The 19,130-nt window shown below is 38.6% G+C and overlaps 2 protein-coding genes across 10 annotated transcripts in view; one reads left to right on the forward strand and one right to left on the reverse strand.

Moving 5' to 3' along the window:
- Positions 1-177: 177 nt before the first annotated feature.
- ZDHHC6 (zDHHC palmitoyltransferase 6) lies at positions 178-14,837 on the reverse strand. 2 transcript variants are annotated; one of them, XM_024756067.1, is made up of 11 exons: positions 14,606-14,837; positions 13,125-13,598; positions 12,386-12,477; positions 11,043-11,202; positions 9,655-9,816; positions 7,974-8,027; positions 3,793-3,960; positions 2,715-2,756; positions 1,881-2,026; positions 1,742-1,788; positions 178-794 (listed from the first exon to the last, which is right to left on the reverse strand). In XM_024756067.1, the coding sequence occupies exons 2-11, from the start codon at positions 13,389-13,391 to the stop codon at positions 691-693; spliced, it is 1,242 nt and encodes a 413-aa protein (XP_024611835.1). In that variant the 5' UTR covers positions 13,392-13,598; positions 14,606-14,837; the 3' UTR covers positions 178-690. The 2 variants fall into 2 exon arrangements, with proteins under 2 accessions (XP_024611835.1, XP_024611836.1); XM_024756068.1 differs by lacking the exon at positions 14,606-14,837 and having other exon boundaries at positions 11,043-11,110; positions 13,125-13,171.
- Positions 14,838-15,114: 277 nt separating this feature from the next.
- The window catches only part of VTI1A (vesicle transport through interaction with t-SNAREs 1A), a 350,140-nt gene continuing 346,124 nt past the window's right edge, over positions 15,115-19,130 (forward strand). For all 8 annotated transcript variants that reach the window (XM_024756025.1, XM_024756019.1, XM_024756021.1 and 5 more), the window contains exon 1: positions 15,115-15,356. In XM_024756025.1, the coding sequence (XP_024611793.1) occupies positions 15,263-15,356 (94 nt within the window). In that variant the 5' untranslated portion in view covers positions 15,115-15,262. The remainder of the gene's footprint in view (positions 15,357-19,130) is intronic.

The raw sequence follows: 19,130 nt of genomic DNA on the forward strand, positions 1-19,130 counted from the left end.
CCTAGAATCCTGTGATCTCAATATGCCATTAATTGGGTAATTTGAGGCAAATATGTATGTCTAAAGACTCATGATTAAAGATGTCTATTTTTCACAAGGCAGTAGAGCAGTTTTTCCATAAGGAACTAAGACAATCCTTTTTCGTCAGCAAAAAGAAAGATACTTTTGAGTAAAAACTATAATTTATACAGAACATCCATTGATCTTTATTTGATTTGACAAAATCTTCATTATTAAAAGACGGGTAATAAAATCTGAGCTTACATTGAATCTGCAAATTAAGTTCTATAGTATCTAGAATATTACATAAGAAATTCCAGCAGAGGGGGAGAGAGGATAAAAGCATCACATGCAGATGCTCCTGGCAAAGGGGGAACTATATCTGCAGGTGAGGTCCACCGTGTGCAGTGCATAAAAAAATCCTAGAGAAAATGCAATCGACTTACTTGGGTGAAGTGTTTTTCCTTTTGGGGAGAGGGAGCGGTGGCATCGAGGTGCAGGAATTCAAAGGTATGTGCAGAATGGCTTCTCCATTTCAAAATGATAATAAAAATATTTAGATCATGGCATTAGGGCACCTTTGAGGAAAAGAACACCTTAACCAGAGTAGGCTCATTGCATAATTCTTTAGTAATATGTACAATTTTCAAGTAATGGAGCAGACTTAGAGTAATTTTACTTCAAAAGTGGCTATCTATTTTTCTTCTCGCCCTCTGGGGCTTGATCTGTTTCAGCATCGCAGGGACACTTTTCTACACAGTTTCTAGGGAACCATCCTCTTATTCTTGAAACATCTGAGGGAGAAAATGAAACTGATATGAAAAAGTCAGATATACCACAATGACATTTGTGAGACCCATTAGTTCTATTACTTCCAATTAATAAGCTTTTAGTTAGACTTTACCACCCCCCACCATCTTTTATAAGCACAATATGTGGTTAAAGTTAAATAAATAAATAAAAATTTTAAAAAAATGTTCCTAACAAGCTAGGAAACAGATATTTCCCAAATTGCATCATCTGGGGAAGGAGCTCATGCGGCTCAGGAGAGCCCCAGTGGAGTGGGGGCAACCTGGTGTTCACGTACATGTGTGTGACCATGAAGGAGGATGGCTCTGTCATACTTCATCTGTTCCGGGGGACTATCTCCCTGTAGCCTTTGTGAATTTTCCTTTTAGACTTTCTCTAACTTGTGCACTTCTATATCAAGCTTGCCTAAGCTGTCACATGGGTTAATTTATGATTAACCCAGTGTTTTCAAAAGAGCATCCTGGGTTAATCTTTACTTTAAAAAGGAACAATTCTTAAAAGTAAATAAAAAAACAAAGACACAGTTTCAGTTCATTAGTTTTTATAATAACTTAATAGGACGAGTCATTCAACGGGGGCGCGTATAGCATGGCAGCTTAGTCATAGGCTCTAGAGCCAGACTGCGTGGGCTGGAGTCTTGGCTCCATCTGCATTTAGCGTGGCCTTGGGCACGTTGCTTAGCCTCTCCACGTTTCAGTTCCCTCACCAATACCTCGGAGGGCTGTTGGGGACCTGAATACCACAAGTGAAGCATTTCCACAAGTGCCTATCGCATAGTTAAGTATGGGGTGTGATGTTTGCTAATCATTGCAAAGACCCGATAAATACAAGTGTATGGAGAAATAATAACTGTTTATAAAAGTTATTCTTGTAAAATTTGCAGTTATTGCTGGCAGTCTTGTCCTTTAAACACCCCCTTCCACTTTCATACCTTCTTTAATGGAATCATCAAGAATTTTATCTCCATACAACCAGTATCTGAAATATTTAAAAGATTAAAATTAATTTTTTTTTTGGCTAGATGCCAATTTCGTCATTCAAGAAGAAATAACCTACTTTCTGTCACTTACCGTAAGCCTCTTGTGGCTAAAATGAACTCCCCTTTCTGTAGCCTTATCCGAGGCTCTTCAGTGCAGGGGCTCGTGAAGAAGGTTTTGATTCCTCTATTCAAAGGACAGCAGGTACCACTATAATCTTCTATTACTTTATACTGAACCTGTCATCAGTGAGCAGAACAATTTAACATTAACCCATACCTGAGGTTTTTTAAGTTTGAATGTAAACTGTTAAAGGTAGATCCAAAATATCAGGCAAGTCTTTCCCTCCTGGTTCCCTATCTACCCTTTATAGAAGGTAATTAATTGATGCTTCTAATTCTCAGGCTTTTTCTTACCCTTCATTTCAAGCACATGGCTAAGAATGAAATTTTAGAAGCAGTGCTGTCCAGTAGAACTTTCTGCAGTGATAGAAATGTTTTATACTTGTGGTATCCAGTGTGATAGCCGCAAGACACATGTAGCTACTGAACACTTCTAATGTGGCTGGTGCAACCAAGGGACTTAAATTTTATTTAAATTAATTTAAATTTAAATAGCCACATGTAGCTAGTGGCCATTGAATTATTCAGCATCACTGTAAGGACAAGTTTCACACTAGGGAACTATATTGAGGATAATTATCTTTTGACAATATAAATTGACTAAATTCCCTCCAAACCTCCAGTACAAACTATTTAAATGAAAACAAAAGTAATATTCATTAAATTTCAACAAATGTATTAAGAAATATTATTTAATAAAAGCTAACAGTTGGTTTTTACTCAAAGACAATTTTAAAAGCTACACAGAAGTACAGAGCCTGACAAAAGAAAAAGAAATTAGTATCATTGCAAAAGAATTACTTACACTTCTGACTCTTTTATCTGCTTTTTGTTTCAACTGTTCTATCTGTTTGGAAGATATAAAAAAAAACAATGAAGTCTCTTATCTCAATGTTTAAAAACAGGCTTTCCTCATTTACTATAGCACAGTGACATGACAAACTCCCAATTTTCCAACATTTCAAATTGCTGACAATTTAAAGGCCGCCTTTTTTTTTTTAAGCATGGAAAGAAGGCCCTATGACTAAAAACTGGTACTGAAGTGGGGCCTCCTCAGTGTTCCCTCTCCAATGTCCTTCTTCACAGAGCACCCCCTGTGGCCCAGGAATCAGGGAGATGGGCTCTCTGCCCTCAGGGGGCTTCCGGGCTCATCCCTGAGGTGAAGAGGATACAGAGACTCACTGATTCTTTAGAGAGAGGGCAAACAGACTGCAAAATTCACCAACAATGAGTCTTGATTAAAATTCACCATTTCAACTCCTTTTCTCCACTTATTCAGCAAGTTTATTAAATGTTACTACACTAGATATAGTAGGGGAAATAACCTCTGCCTAGAATCTTGCCAAGTTAAAGACATAAGATACAAGAATTAAATAAAAATGAGACCTCATGTGCTAATATGCATTAGTATATGATTAAGTGCCAAATCCAGCTGAGTCTAGAGTGGGGAGGTAAGTCTTTATGGAAGAGAGGGCACTGGAACTGGTCTGAATAATTTCTGATAAACAGGAGCTCATATGACATAGAAAAAACAGTGTTGGGGAGGAGTTAGGTGTCAGAAATGTACCAGGAATTTGCTGAGTAGACTAGGCTGATTGGAAAGGATGATTCCTGCTAGGATGTAGGTGAAAGGTAGCTTTTGGCCAGATTTTATAAAACTAAGTTAAGGAATCAGGACTTTATCTCACAGGTATGGAGAGATAAGGAATGATTTAAATAGAAGGAGGGACATGATACAAGGAGTGCTTTAGAATTAATTTAGATTCATTTGATATACTGAAAAAATTCTTATTACTTATTATAAAATGCCATTGGAGTTAAGGAGAAGTTAAGGGGAAGAAGGTGAGGCAAAAAGGCAAGACTATCTGAACAAAAATACTCACTGTTAAGCTGTACGGGTGACAGCCTTCTCTTATCGGCCAATCCAGTCCATCTCCTTTGGGGACCCCTGACCACGTAAAAACCTGTTTAAAGTTCTTCCATCTACTTCCCATATCATAAGGAAAAACAAAGACTTCATCTAGTTGATAATACTGAATTCGATCTTTAGCCTGTGGGTAACAAAGATGTAAGATGGCAGATACATCTGTCTTAAATGGCTTTTAGTAACATACTATTGAGAACGTTTATTCCTCAAATTTGTATCATACCTAAAAATGCTTCCTCCTTGTTGTAACGTTAGAGTACACAGGAGAAATAAACACACTTATCACAATATAGGAAGAACTTGACACACAACACCAACCTTGTATGAGACCATCCAGAAAATGTCTGACAGGAGTTACTCAGGAATACACCTAAATAAGACCAAATTTAAGCATTCAAAAACATTTATTAAAGGAGTTAGTAACTTTATTCCATGTAGAAAAAGTCCTCAATGTTCTTGCTTGTTCAGCAGAACAAAGGAATCCAGGTGTAAAGAAGACATACTGATAAGGAGGTTTAAGAGAAAACAAGGGTTTATTCAGGATGGAAGGAACCGTTAGGTGGGGTGCACTAGAATGCAATGGCTGCATCCTGGGTGGCAGCAACACCTGCATGAGTGGCCAGGAAAGGTGTGACGGGGGAGTCATCATTCTATGAAAATTATTTTTTTTAAAAGCTAGCAGGTATGTGTAAGAGATCTTTCAGTTTTATATACCATTACATATGTCTATATACTTATTTATGTAGGCATTTATATGTACATCTTATGTGTATATATATATAAATATTCAGGTTTCATAAATTACATTCTAGGCATTTAAATTGTTAGCTTTTACTTAAAGGGATAAACCGGCTTAGAATTTCTGATAGAAATTTCTAAGAAATTTCTTAGAATTTCTGATAGAAATTTCTAAGAAATTTCTTAGAATTTCTGAATTTCCACTGACACCTAGTGGTATAAAGATACACCGTTTATTCCTACAATAAGTGTACAAATCCAGTTGATACTTACAGTGTAATAAAATCTGTAATTTTGATACATTTTAATATCAATACAATCATTTATTTGATTTTTACTGAGCAGCAGAGTGCCAGTTTTAAAATAACTTCTAGATTTAGCATGGCACTTTATAAAGAGCTTTGGTCATTAGCAAAAAAACACTGTTAATCTAATGTCAACATATTATGCTATCTAGAGATGATACCTTGAAATATTATCTGGGGATAGTATTTTAGGGAAAAGCTTTTGCAGTTACTTATAAAGTGATGTTGATGTTAATTCAATTAAAATTGTCAAGCTGTAACATGACAACATGTAAGTCCATCCCCACCCAGACAGTAAAGGGTAATTTCTTTTCCCTTTTTATAAGCAAAAGCTTCAGAGTCTTCAAAATGAATTAAGAGCCTCAGAGAACAGAGATCTAGAATATTAAGAAAGAAAAAGTGCTAAGGATGAGAGTAGCTTACAAAAATAACCAAGGCATGGTCTTTAAGAGAAGCGCTCAGATAAGATGGGGGATTGCAGCAATACTGTGTGTTAAAAGGTGACAGAGATGTGCAGTAAGTGCTACAGGAAAACGGTACAGAAGTACTTAACCTAGTCTAGGGAAAGTCAAGGAAGGTTCCTTGGAGGAAGTGACAGCTAAACTAAGTGTTGAGGGACAAGAAATTAGGCAAAAAATAGGGGGAAAGAATATTCTAGGCAGAGGGACATGTAGAAAGATACGGAAGCATAAGATGTGCAAACTATTTGGTATTAGCTGGTATTGAGTGTGAATGGGGCGGGAGGGGTGGAAATGAAGCTGGAGAAGCAGGTAAGAGCAAGATATAAAAGGTTTTATTGATATTACGTATAAGCTAAGGAGCTTGGACTTAAACCCGTACATCAGTGGTTCTCAAAGTATGCTCTGCATACCTCCTTGAGTCCCCAAGACCTTTTCTTGGAGTTCAACAAAGTCAGACAACTCTCATAATAATATGAAGATGTTATTTGCCTTCTTCATGGTGTTGACATTTGCAACGGTGGGTAAAACTGCTGGCACCTTAAACAGGAATCAAGACAGTGGCACCAAACTGTATCAATAGGTGCTATATTCTTCACTGCTACACACTCATAATTCAAACAAAACCAAACCAACAAAAAGCCCAGTTTTACATAAAAATTTCTTGATGAAGAAATAAAAGCTATTTTTATTAAATCTCAGCCCTCAAGTAGATGTCTTTTTTTTTTTAAAGTAGATGTCTTTTTAATATTCTGTGTGACAAAGTGGAAAGTACACATAAAGTTTGCCAAAGTGCTTATCTCAAAAAAAACACTTGTTTGAGTTGTCAGCTAACAAAAGCTGTGTAGCCAGCTTTTTTCATGTAATGCTATTTTTACATGAAAGAATGAGTAATGTAACAGAAAAACCAAGGTTATTCAGACCTCAGTATTTAGTGGACGTCTTCTCGAAAATGAACAAAGTCAGGTTGTTACTTCATATAAACAACTGAGTATTTGTTGCCAGTGGAAAAAATAAGGCTTTCAAGTGAAAATTGGAATTTGGAAAATTTATAGCCACAACTATGAGCTTGACAGCTTTCCAATATTTAAAGATTTTCCCTATAAAATCAGTAGTGATATGAATGAATGTGGCTTTTAGATATTGTATAATGAAATGTGTCAACATTTAAAAAATCTGTGTAATGCTGTAAACTACTATTTTCCAAATGACCGATGCCTGATGCCCTATGTGGGTACCAGGTCCATTCAAAGAGCAAGATAGATTGATGGATTTAAATACAAAAGAATACACAGAGTTTACTGATGTAGTTTCAGATCTCACATGCAACTAACCTCTCAAGAACTAGCACCTATCAAGCTTTAATGTATTATCAAGGAATATCCACTATTATCTAAAAGACATGTTAAAATACTCCACCCTTTTCTACCTACTTATCTGAGGCTGAATTTTCTTCATATACTTCAATCAAAGCAACATATCTCAACAGATTGAATGCAGAAGTAGATGTGAGAATCCAACTGTCTTCTGTTAAGTCAGATATTAGAGATTTATACCAAAAAAATACCACTTCCTATTTTATTTTGGAAAATTTAATTGTTTTTCCCAAAAAACATGTTATTTTTATTAACATATAATGGATTTATTGTTATTTTAAAGTGAAATAATAAATATTCAAAGATTTTCTCAGTTAGAAAATATGGCAAATGTCAATAGATATATAACAAAAGCTCTTTAGTGTCCTTAACAATTTTTGAGAATGAAAAAGGTCCTGAGACCAAAAAGTTTGAGAACTGCTGCTGTAAATGAAAGCTCACCAGATGGCTGCCGGGGGGCTAAATATGTCCTATAGGTGTTTTATTTGTCCCACAAAGGCTTTTTGTTTGTTTGTTTTTAATTTGAATTGCTTGCCAATGCTTAAAAATAGAAAGGAGGTAACACAGAAATCCAGATCTCTGACTTTTCTTGGGAAAAAAAAATATATACGATCTCACAATACTGGGTGAGGATTTCCCTGTGGCACCAATCAGCTTCGTCTGCCGGGCAGCTCTGGCCCACAGACTGGCTCCCCGCATCTAGGTTATCTGCCTGGGCCCTAGTGCATTTGGGTTTACAACCCCTGCTACAGTGATAGTGAGGCTCTGAGAAGTTTTAAATAGGGAGTGGGGTAGTCAGATGTACTTTTTTTTTTTTTTTTTTTTTGTATGCGGGCCTCTCAATTTTTATATCAGAATCACAATGGACAGCGTGAAGTATGTACTGGAGGTTGTGAGGTTTGTAACAAGCTAAATGTTATAAGCCCTATCTGATGTCTAAAGCCTATGTGATGGCACCTTGGTAGGACAGAAGTTCCTTTCCCAATGGGTTCCCTTCTCCTCTAGTCTGAGAGGAGCCAAAATGGTTTCATGTGTGGCTTAGGCCTCTTCAACAACTCAGTGTGTGAGAGAGCTCTGTGGGAGTCATGTTAAACCAGGAATAAATCAAACGGTTCCCATAATCGCCTTTTACATGGCATGCAAATGACGTAAGGAAGCCATTTGGTAGCCAAGTTTTCATTTTGGGGCATTTATTAGTTAATCTGGTCTATTAGTTAATCAGTACTTTATCGATATTGAGGAAACAATTATAAAATTTACCTTCTCTTCAATCCATGATTCAATAGAAGTTTTGTTTCTGAGAATTATTTTCATCTGGAAATTAAATAATAGTAAAATTTCATAATGTGACTGGTTCATTTAAGATTATCATCTTTACACTAACCCTACGAGGTAGTTTTTATTGTTCCACTCCATGGATGAAGATATCAGGATAACAGAGATTAAGTAACAGAGTGTGGTCCATCTGACTCTTAACCACTGTACATCTTCACATGAATGACTACATCGATCCACAGTCAAATCTGAATCTACTGTTTAAATAAAAAATCATGTTTTATGTACTATCTTCTGAATAGGTTTTTCAGAGTATTAATAAAATATTGATATAATCCATTCAATCAGTATTATATAGATTATGCAATTAAAATCTTTTACCACTATTTTTAATCTTAAATGCATGATTAATTTATTTATTACAAGTAACAGTGACTCATTTCAGTCAACCTAGATATTTTGCTTGCTGTAAAAACTGAATATTTTCAGTCTTGATTCTATTTTTTGATTTTCCTAGCTATGACAATTCCATTTATGTAGGTTTTTACACCACAGGATTTTAGTTTATTTCTAATATGATTCTTAATTATAGGAATTGGGGGAAATTTTTCAAAGAATTTGATCCCAGGCTAGTGGAAAATGTGAACTATAACCAAAACCAGGTTATTTTAAAAACAAGAGTTCAAAAAGGGTTGGGTGATGCATCAGGGCCCTCAAGCCCAGCGTTTCTAATTCTATATGTCCTGCAATTCTTTGAAGTCTCGATGTGCCTTCATGGAGACAGTGTGACACAGTAAGAACAACCCTGGACTGGGAGTCCTTATCATATTCCAAGGGCCTAGCACAATACCTGGTCTACAATGGGCCTTCAATGAATGAATAAACTAATTAAGCGAATGAAATGAGTCATAAGAACTATTTTTTGATCCGTTCAGGGCCACATCCTCCTTCTCTGTGTTCTCATTGCACTCTGTACATAAATCTATGCTATACACATGACCCTGTATTAGTTAACTCTTCACCACTCATTGTGAGTTCCCTAATGGCAGGAACCCTTCATTTTCATTCTTGTAGCCTCAGTAATTAGAAAAGTGATTCATCACACAGTAGACATTAAATAGCACCTATATTACAGGGTTGTTATGGAGATTAGATGAGCTGACACATGTAAAAAGCCTAAAACATCACTCAATAAATATTAGCTATGTTATTATGATTTTGATTTAATATATGCTACTATAAAATAACAATAATTATGTTCATTGAATATATGTTTACTGAATACATGAATGGATGATCTTGGCTATGTCACTTAACCTTCCTGTGACTTAATTACTCATCTGTAAGGAAGGGAAAATAATACTCCTCTTCGACCTCTTTTGGGGTTGATGTGAAGATCAAGAGAGACGGTGAGAAGAGCTTTCTCAAGTATAAAATGCTATATAACTCTAAGTTAGTATTTTTAAAATTAAATCAATAGCCTAGAAATTCTGGCAAAGTCAGTTCAAAATTATCCGACTAGTAGATTAAATTAATCACCTAGATGGAATAAATAACAATAATCTCCATTTCACACTGCATACTTAAATGGAAGCTTTATCTCTTTCTCTTTACAAGAGGCCCCAATAACTTGACAACTTTAGCTAGAGGTAATAGAGGAACTTACCTGGATAAAAAACAACATCCCAACAGCTATGGTTGTTCCTAAAGCTAATCCCAAGGCAAACAAGGTGGCAGCAAATGCAGCTAATCCAAATGGAATAATCGGAGGAGGATCTCTCCGGGCTGTACTCATATCAATCTTTACCGTGTTCCACCCAAAGGAGAGCTATAAACAATAACAACAACATATACTCGACATACTTGGTTGTCGTAAACGGTCATACTCTACCATTTAAAATAACTTGGTCCAAAAGATCAGCAAATGACAACTTGACACTGTAGCCAAAGCAAACAGAGCTGTTTCTAATCAATACTGTGGTTTGAACTCACACTGATATGCACGGTATCATTCTTCAGTATTCTAAAACGTTTTTTGTTTGTTACTGTTCCCTCAGAAAGTGTTAGGTAGACCGCACAAACATTACTATGCGTGAATACCACCAATCTAAGCTGTAACTGCGTCTCCTATCCTCTCCTTGTTTTCCTCTATTTACAGTGATTTCCACAGCGACAAACGTAGCCTAGGATTCAGTGGTTTCTTCCCTCATGTTCCACAAGGAGAGGTTTAAAAACTAGCAAAATGTAGGCCAAATATGGCCTGCCGATGTGTACTGCCTGGCCTACAAAATGTTTTAAAATATTCAGTTAGGTACCAACATTTAGAAATTTAGTGATTTAGAAATCAGATTTCACATAAAAAGTCCAGATTTTCAGATTTTTCTTGAAAAACCGGATGATCTGAAATCACCAGGCTGGATTTCCAAACATCAAGAACTGGCTGAAGTCAAACATGGGCTGTTCCCTGTGTGAAGGACCTTTGTTTTCCAGCTTACCACATCCCACCAGGCCTGTTTCCCTCACTGACCCTCCAGGCCTCTTTAGAGGCCTCAATTTGTGACGACTGAACTTTATCTCATGACTACTTGCCCATAAATCAACTCAATCAGTTGCACCATATCTTAGAATGTGCACCTGCTCTGTGAGCCACGTTCCAGGACACTGGATTTAGAAATGAACAAAAGAACTACAACTGGCCACAGGATCGAATGGAAACAGAAAGCACTAGTATTGCCTTTTTTCTCCCTCTTCTGCCTTTTCCTCTAACTATTCTTTACCACAGCTACCAAGTTTGAAGTCCGGTAAGTTATACATAGTACTAAAATAATTGTCAACTTCAACTAGAGCATACAAGGTGAGTTTCCAGAACAAAATAATCTTTCCTCATCTTAAAAACTGTTTTACTGCTTTTTTAAAAGGAGTCCTTATTGAGGATTATAAAACAAAGTTCTATTTCCCCACCTAAATTGTAGAAAGCATATTTCCAAAAGGAACTTCTTAAATAATCTTAATAACTACTATTTAAGCTGGCATGATTTTATAACATTTTCTTACCCGATTATAAAGCTGTGTATACATTGTCATAACAAAAATAAAGGCAGCATGAATACAACCCAGTGGTGCTAAAAGGAGAAACAGTGTGAACGAAGCATGATTTTGATAACCACAGCAGTTGTTGATCCAAGGACAGTGATGGTCCATCTTCATCACACACCTAACAAGAAAAATTTACATAAAATGTGAGGCAGAAAATCCTGTCTACTTTAAATAACTTTGGTCTTCAAAAGATCAAGCACATCGGAATCTAGCATGTCCACGCATGGTCACAGAGGAATTATACTTCATGGAAAACAAAGAAAACTCTTTATGAGTTTTTAAACAGTGACTTATTTTAAATTTTAAACACCACAAGAAAGGGCAGGCTTTGTAACAGCATCTGAGGAAAAGATGTCTGCTACAAGTGACTTTGTTTAAAGAAGTCTGGAGGCTCGCTGAGAGGTTCATTATAAAGAAATGAACATAGTTCCTGGTTTTCCTCTAGCTCTGAAATGCAGTGACTGAAGTGGAAAACAACAGAGACTGAACAAAATTACTTATAAATCTCCACAGGGGTTGATGGGGCCTAGCAGACGCTTGTAACTTCCTTCCTTCCTGCTCGTATTCTTTAGATGTGGAGTCTCTAAGCTAAGCAAGCTAACTCCGGAATATAAGTTGTGGTTTAATAAGCAAAGTCTTACTCTGTTTCCCTTCCTCGAGGCTGCTAGAAGAAAATTTTCTTGCCTCAAACTAAACTTTATTTGCCCCTCCAATGGTCCCCCTAAACCTCAGCATTCTCATCATAAATTTCTTATTTATCACTGGACATAGGTGTTCATTAAAAAAGGTTCTAGCTTAATTCACATTTTTCATAGTGATTCTGTTTTCTTCCAATTAAGTTTGGTATATAAAACACCTGTGATAATAGGCACCTGGTATCATTTATTAGATCTGTGTAAAGTGTAAATGTTAGTCAACTAAATAATGGAAAAAGCAGGTCTCATTTATAATTTAGACTCAGAACAATTCTAAGGCTAGTCAAGATGACAGTCGAGAATTAATCCTGATTTATGAAAACAACCTAACGGTATAACTTTTTACCCTGCTCTTGGCAAGGCAAAAAGCAAAGTAAACCTGTATTTTTCTAGAAAAATCTTTTCACTTATAACAAAAAAGAGTAATACTTATCAGAATTGACAATTTAAAAGTAAAATGAAGATTATGACACTTAATTATTTTGACATTATTTATAAAGTAGCCACCTTGCAGAAAATAAAACTAGGATTGATGTGGTAGAAAGAATAACAACAAAAGACCAGTAATCAAGTTGATCAATCCCCAATGAATAGCAAAGACAGTACCTGTTACACTTTCTGCAATGATGTGACCGTGGTGCCTTGTATGCTTGGCAGACTTTACAATATTGGAGGTACATGCTATCCTGAGAATTTTCCTTGGCAGCAAAATAGAAATAAAACATAAACTTCTGGGTAATTGGAAAAGTGATGTTGCTGTTACCAGAAATTCACTATTTAAAGATATTTTAACTCAAATATAATGGCTGGAAATGCAAGTTAAAATTCAAATTTCATCCTTTCCCCATCTCCCATAAAAGAAAATCAAACCATAGTATTTATTCATAAGGCGTGACTTGTTATTACCAGGCTGTCCGTTATTTCTGAATACTTTATGGTTTAAAACAGTAGTTTCTAAAGAGTTTTTCTCAGTTATAAGGGATGTTAATATGTTACATGAAAAAAGATCCTAGAGCCAAACCACACTGTAGGATTATGAGGTGAATGATATGCAGTGTTTCCTAGAAACTTATGCACTCATCACCACCCCTCCATTTTTTTTTTTTTTTTTAAAGCAGAAGTATTTAATGAAATTGCTTTGGGAAATACTAATTTAGATCCATACTGTCAAACCAGTATAAAATAAATTCTTTGAGCTCTAAATAATCGGTGATTAGAATAATACACTTAGTCTCTACCAAAGCAAAGAGCAGGCTGTGTTTGATCTTATTGGTTGGCAGATAAGGCAAAAACTAAATATATGATTATCATGAGGGCTCACCATCCTAAGGAATCTTTTTCTTACCGGTTTCCACCCCAGAGGGACGAAGCCAGGACCAACAAACATGGCATTGAAGTAATTATAAAGAATCATGACAGTCCAATTTATCAACATGATGAAGTTCATGCTTCCTCCAGTGGTATGTAAGGGCCAATACCACAACACAGAGTCAATCATGGCCATGGTAGAACATATTGCTATAACACCAAGGGCTATAATGGGACCCCAGTGACAAAGTCTCTTTACTTCTTGTAGATTTTCAAACTTGATAACTGAGCAGAATGTACCCATTTTGGTGAGGAAGAACTCGTTCCTGTTTTTAAAGAACTACAGATTTCCTTTTTCTGTGCATACATTTCCATGTGCCACAAGTCCACGTGTGTTCCTTAATTGTCATGCCTTCACATTGTGGGATGTTAATGCAGATTACGCCATGTTCACTGTTACACACTCTTTATGTTTTCTAGGAGAATCCAGTACCTTGGTTTGAAATCCAATCTAAAGAAACAAAATGAGAAAGTTCGGTAAGACATTTTACTATGTACTGTATTTGTTAATTCCAATAATCACCTAAACAAAAGCAGCTCACAAGTACTTTACTATGGAACGAGTACCTCATCAAACGTCAAAAAGAACTATTTTCGTCGTATCCAAACTTTCCTCATGTCTGAATAGCACCTAAACTGGACATGTGATTGTAAAATGGTTGTTTTTATTCTTTTGTTCCCAACTTGTCAGAGGACTGTGTCTATGCAACCGTTTAGTAAATGGTTTGAGGAGACGAAGAATTTTAGAGCTGGGAAGGAGGGCCTTAGGGTTGGCCTAATCCAGCTTCCTTCTTCATAGAAAAGAAAATGGCTTGGAGAGGCTGAGTGAGTAAACCACAGCGGTAACTCAACAGAAGTCAAGTCATCAAACTCCCTCTATGGAGTTCTAAACTGCCTCTTACCCAGTCTCGAATTACATAAAGTATGATCCAGACATGGTCTACACCATTTGCCTGCGGTTGCCCCCCAAACACTAACTTAAGGGTCTATTTGTGTCAAAGTAAAGAAGCGGGAGGGTGAAAGCAAAGAGACCGCAAGGAAGGGAGGCGAGAGATAAGTGTGTGTGAACTCAGGATCGGAGGTGTATATGAGAAGGAACATGATGAAAATATTTGAGAAAAAAAAAAGAAGAGGAAGTGTCTCCCGGAGCGAGGGACGGGCAAGTCAGGACGGCGAGCGCCGGGAAGATCTGTAGAAGGGTATTTCGGACTGGACTGGAGTGAGTCAAGGGAAGAAGACCAGAGGAACAGAGTAACAAAGACTTCCATGCAACAGATGCCGCTGCCTTGTGCCTCAATTTCCCGCCCGTGTCATGGAGCAAAGCGCTTAGAAATCCTCACTCAGGGGAAGAACATCTTGGTAAGAGTGGTTGGTCTCAACACTCTGGAGACTCTGGCCTCACTCGGGTGGAGCGAAGACCGCCAAAATCATGGTTACGTCCCGTGCTTTGACTCCCACCTCGGTCTGGTCCTCAGTGCCCGCTCTTTGGCCATCGCATTTCCGGGGCGGCTCGGGCTCACCCGGAGCAGGTTTTCTCAGGCTCGGATAACTCCGTCATGGGTACCCCAGCCGAGCGCAAGTAGAAAGTAAATCCTGTGTGCTAGAGGCTGGAGGTCGGGACCAGCCTCCACCCTCGCGTTGCTCCGCCAGCGGCCTAGCAGCAGCTCTCCCGCTCAGGCTCAGTGCGCAGACTCCGTGACAGCCACTTCCGGGAGGTTCGCCGCATCAAACTTCCCCCTGGAAACAAGCCCCTCTGACTTGTAGCTTGGGGAGCCGGAGCCGCTTTCCAAAACATGGAGGGGCAAAAAAATGCTTTCGGTGATTCACGAGAGCCCGCATATTTTTTAAGCTTTTGGGGGCACTAACTGAAGGGCTTTTCCTTAGCGAATTTCTTAATCTTGAAGCCCGAACGGAAAATAAAAAGCGCACCCAGCCCAACTTCCGGAGGACCAAGATCGCGAAGAACAACCAGGAAGCGGCCTGGCTGGGAGCTACCCCGGCTTCTCCGCTCCGCTCACTAGGGACCTTCCCGCGTTCCTACACCGTCTTTTCCTGCCCCGCGTAGCCCCAGCCCTGACCTAGGCTCCGGCCCGGGCCGGCCACTCCGGAGCCGCCATGTCGTCCGACTTCGAAGGCTACGAGCAGGACTTCGCGGTGCTCACTGCAGAGATCACCAATAAGATTGCGAGGGTCCCCCGACTCCCGCCTGGTAAGAGCCCTGCCCAGGCTGGGCGGGGGTGGCCCGGAGAGCCGGGAGGCTTGGGCAGTGGGCAATGGAACGACACCTGAATAAATGTGTCTCTGAGGAGCGAGCCTGGAGGCAGGTGGTGTTGGGGCCTCCCAGAGGGATGCTTGAGGTTGGTTGAGGGTAAGGGGAGAATCCAAGCTGGGTTGTGGGGTGCAGTGTAAAGAGCCTTTGGCTTCTGAGCCATCTGGGCTTTAATCTGGACTCCGCTGCCTTGTGACTCGTATAACCTTGGAACGTTACTCTGAGTCTTAGTTTTGGCTGGGTTTTGTTTGTTTGTGAAATATAGAGATGTGAGAGTATCCAAAGAAAATCAGTGAACGTACCCAGATCATGTGTGTGCATCATACAGTAACGTTGTCTTGTTAGTAATGATGTTATTATTATAGGCAGCAAAGCAGTGTTAAGAGCTATAGTAGCCGGATTCAAATCCCTGCTCTGCCACTTAGAAGTTGTTGTATTTAGGCAAGTTTCTTAATCTTTCTCAACTTTCCTTCTTGGTAAAATGGAGAGAATTGTGCATCTCTCGTAGGGTTTTTGTGAAGATTAAATGCCTTAACATATGTAAAGCCCTTTCTTGGTGTTAGCTGCTGTAATCATTAGTATCTTTCATACCCCCATCCCCATTTATTATTTTTCATCCTTCCTGGGGATCCATAACCCAGTGTTGTGTAAAACTTGGTACAGGATAATTTTTCTCACTTTTAAAATTCCACAATTTTCATCCAGAAGAGTTTTGTTTTTGTGTTTTAGCACAACTCATTTTCGATACTGGGCTGTCAGTTATGTGAAGGTGGGAGCTGTGTTTGATTTCCTTGGCATTTACTTAGAATGGGCTCAGGAAAATGTTTTAAGTGAATGAACAGATACATAAATATGATGTCTTGTGATTTTTGTCTGTAGGACATTGTTTTAGGATTTATTTTTCTCTCAATACAGATTTAATTTGAGTATTTACTTGCAGAAAAGATTGTGGCTTTGGTGCTCAGTTTTGTTAGTGAAATTGAACCATCTACCTTCGCTCTATGGTGTAAAATATAGGAAAAGGAGTGCTCGTTGATCTGTGAACCGGTGGGCGACTTCCTTGCTCCACCTTGTTAGTCAATCCTTGATGCCAGCAGTAATTTCTCCTGGATCGAAGTTGTCATTCCTCTTTCCCTTTCCCTACCTCCCCCCAAACTTTTGTGTTTGTAAATAATTTTCTTCCTTTCTTTGTTTTTCTTTTTCTTAATATATAAATTTATTTATTTAGTTAGTTAGTTATGGCTGCGTTGGGTCTTCGTTGCTGCACGCGGGCTTTCTCTAGTTGCGGTGAGCGGGGGCTGCTCTTCATTGTGGTACGCTGGTTTCTCATTGCGGAGCACTGGCTCTAGGCACGTGAGCTTCAGTAGTTGTGGCACGTGGGCTCAGTAGCTGTGACGCACGGGCTTAGTTGCTCCACAGCATGTGGGATCTTCCTGGACCAGGGATCGAACCCGTGTCCCCTGCATTGGCAGGCAGATTCTTAACCACTGCGCCACCAGGGAAGTCCCCTCTTTGTTTTTCTTACCCCCACCTATTTTCTATTAATAGGGACATTTGCTTCAAGCCAGAATCTCTGAATTTACACCCCACTCATCTCCTGAAGTCCCAGTTAGTTCTGGAGGAGGTGGAGGATGGTGTCTTAAAGAGGTGTACGAGTCCAAGTGAGGGAACAAGGGGAGACAACCAAGGTAGCATATACCACCAGGCTTTGCTGCCTTGGAGATTTTTGTGGCGAATTGGCTGATGGCCTCATCACTTCATGATACATCACCTCGCCTCATCTCTTCAGTTCTGCTTTCCTCCACTGCCCAATATCATCTTGATTTTTGTTGTCATTGTTGTTGGAGACTACTTCCTTTGACTTCAGTCCCAGAGCCTCAGAATATCAGGATTTGTGGTTTCCGTGGGATTTTTGCTCATTTTTAATTGTGATAGTTTTAGCTGAGGAAACATTTTTTTGTTTGGGTTAATAGGTTTTGTACTGGGAAGCTATTCTATAAAGTAACAAAATCATTCCTGGGTGCAAAGTTGTAACAGCCAATTCCAAGAAAACAGATTTGTTACAATCGATTTTTTTTCTTACCTTTATATTTTAATGTAACCATTCTTACCACATAGAAGGAAAACTTTGAATTAAGTACCTTAAAAATAAAAGTCTTGACTCTCTTGTAGGTACAGAATAATGTAATGCCCAAACACAGCAGCTACATGAGAATTGAGAGGAGACTGTATAACTGGCACTGGAAAAATGCTTACTGACTTGAATAATTAAATGCTAGTAATTCTTGAAAATGCTGTGGTTTCCCTCTTAATAATTACTTGTACTTGCTCATTTTATAATGTTTCTAGTTGATAAATAGAGAAAGATGAAAAATATATCTGTAGTTATGAATTTCAGATGTATATCTGTGGACTAACAAATTAGTATGTACAACCATGGCAAAAACCAGTATGAATAAAAGTAATTATAATCTCTTCCTGGCATCTTTGGTAGTTGACCCAGAATTTACCTGAGTTAAGAAGGTTAAAAATTGGAGCAAAATTTTCAGCCAAAGCAGTTTGTTCCCCCAAATGTTAACTTACTGAAATGGAGGTGGAGTAGGTAGGATTAATGGCAACTAAGCGTGTGTAATATACAACGTGCTGCCTCAGCTGTGCATGCACAGTGTATTAGAATAGAAGAGATTGAAAGTTTAAAACTTTCTTTTAGAAAAGAAATTCGATTATTCTGTGATACATTTTAAACAATAAAAACCACTTTCCTGTTAGACTAAAGTGTTTGAGTTTTACGTAGTTTTAGTAATTGGACTAATGAGATAGATCAGTCCCTTCTTAAGGCACTGTATTCAAACTTTGATGTTAATGATCAGTATCCTGTGGTAAAGTCAGGACCACGGACGAGTGGCAGCCATTGCTAGCACTGATTGTGACACTCCTTTTCCTCTGATCATGAATCCTAAGCGGGGGGATACTTCATAGGGGCAGAGGTTCTGTTACTCAGGCAGGCTTCCTGAAGGATCTTAAACAAAATGTTCCTTTGCAATTAGTTGCTTACCTCACCATGAACAGAGAGGCAAATGGTCTGTGGTGAAGCCTATAGTTTTGTGGATATAGCCAGAAATACCAAGAAAGGCGTTATGGCAAATCGATTACAGTTCACACGTGGCATCAGATCTGTTTAGAATCCCAGCTCTGCTGCTTACTAGATGTGCAGTCTTGTGCAAGTTGCCTAGCCTCTCTAAGCCTGTCTCCTCTACCTGGAAAATCGGGGGTAGGGGATAATAGTTTCAACCTTACAGTGTTGTAAAAATCAAATGAAACAAAGCATATAACACCCTATCACACTTTTTTTTCTCCCCAGAGAAAGTACATGATAAATTAGCCACTAGGGATACTGCTGCTGGTGAAGACAACAGCTGTAGGGTTAGTCAGGACCCAGCTTCTCAGACTTTGTGATGTTAGTTGAACTGGTAAGGGACCTTGGACCTCAATTTTGCTTCCTTTCTGTGCTAGACTAGAGTTGGGTGAATCTCTCTTGATGAACACCTACATTTGCGGGGAGATGAGTGATTAGGGACTTGGGGATGTGCATGTGGAATGGGGCTTTGAACTCAGGATATCAAAGAGAGAGTCAGGGAGAGAACTGGAAGTGGTGGGGCAAGACAAGTGTCCTTTCTGGAAGGAAATGCTTCAGTCTAACTGATTGGTTATGCC

This window comes from Neophocaena asiaeorientalis, unplaced genomic scaffold (genome assembly GCF_003031525.2).
Source record: "Neophocaena asiaeorientalis asiaeorientalis breed wild unplaced genomic scaffold, Neophocaena_asiaeorientalis_V1.1 scaffold85, whole genome shotgun sequence".
Lineage (NCBI taxonomy): Eukaryota > Metazoa > Chordata > Mammalia > Artiodactyla > Phocoenidae > Neophocaena > Neophocaena asiaeorientalis.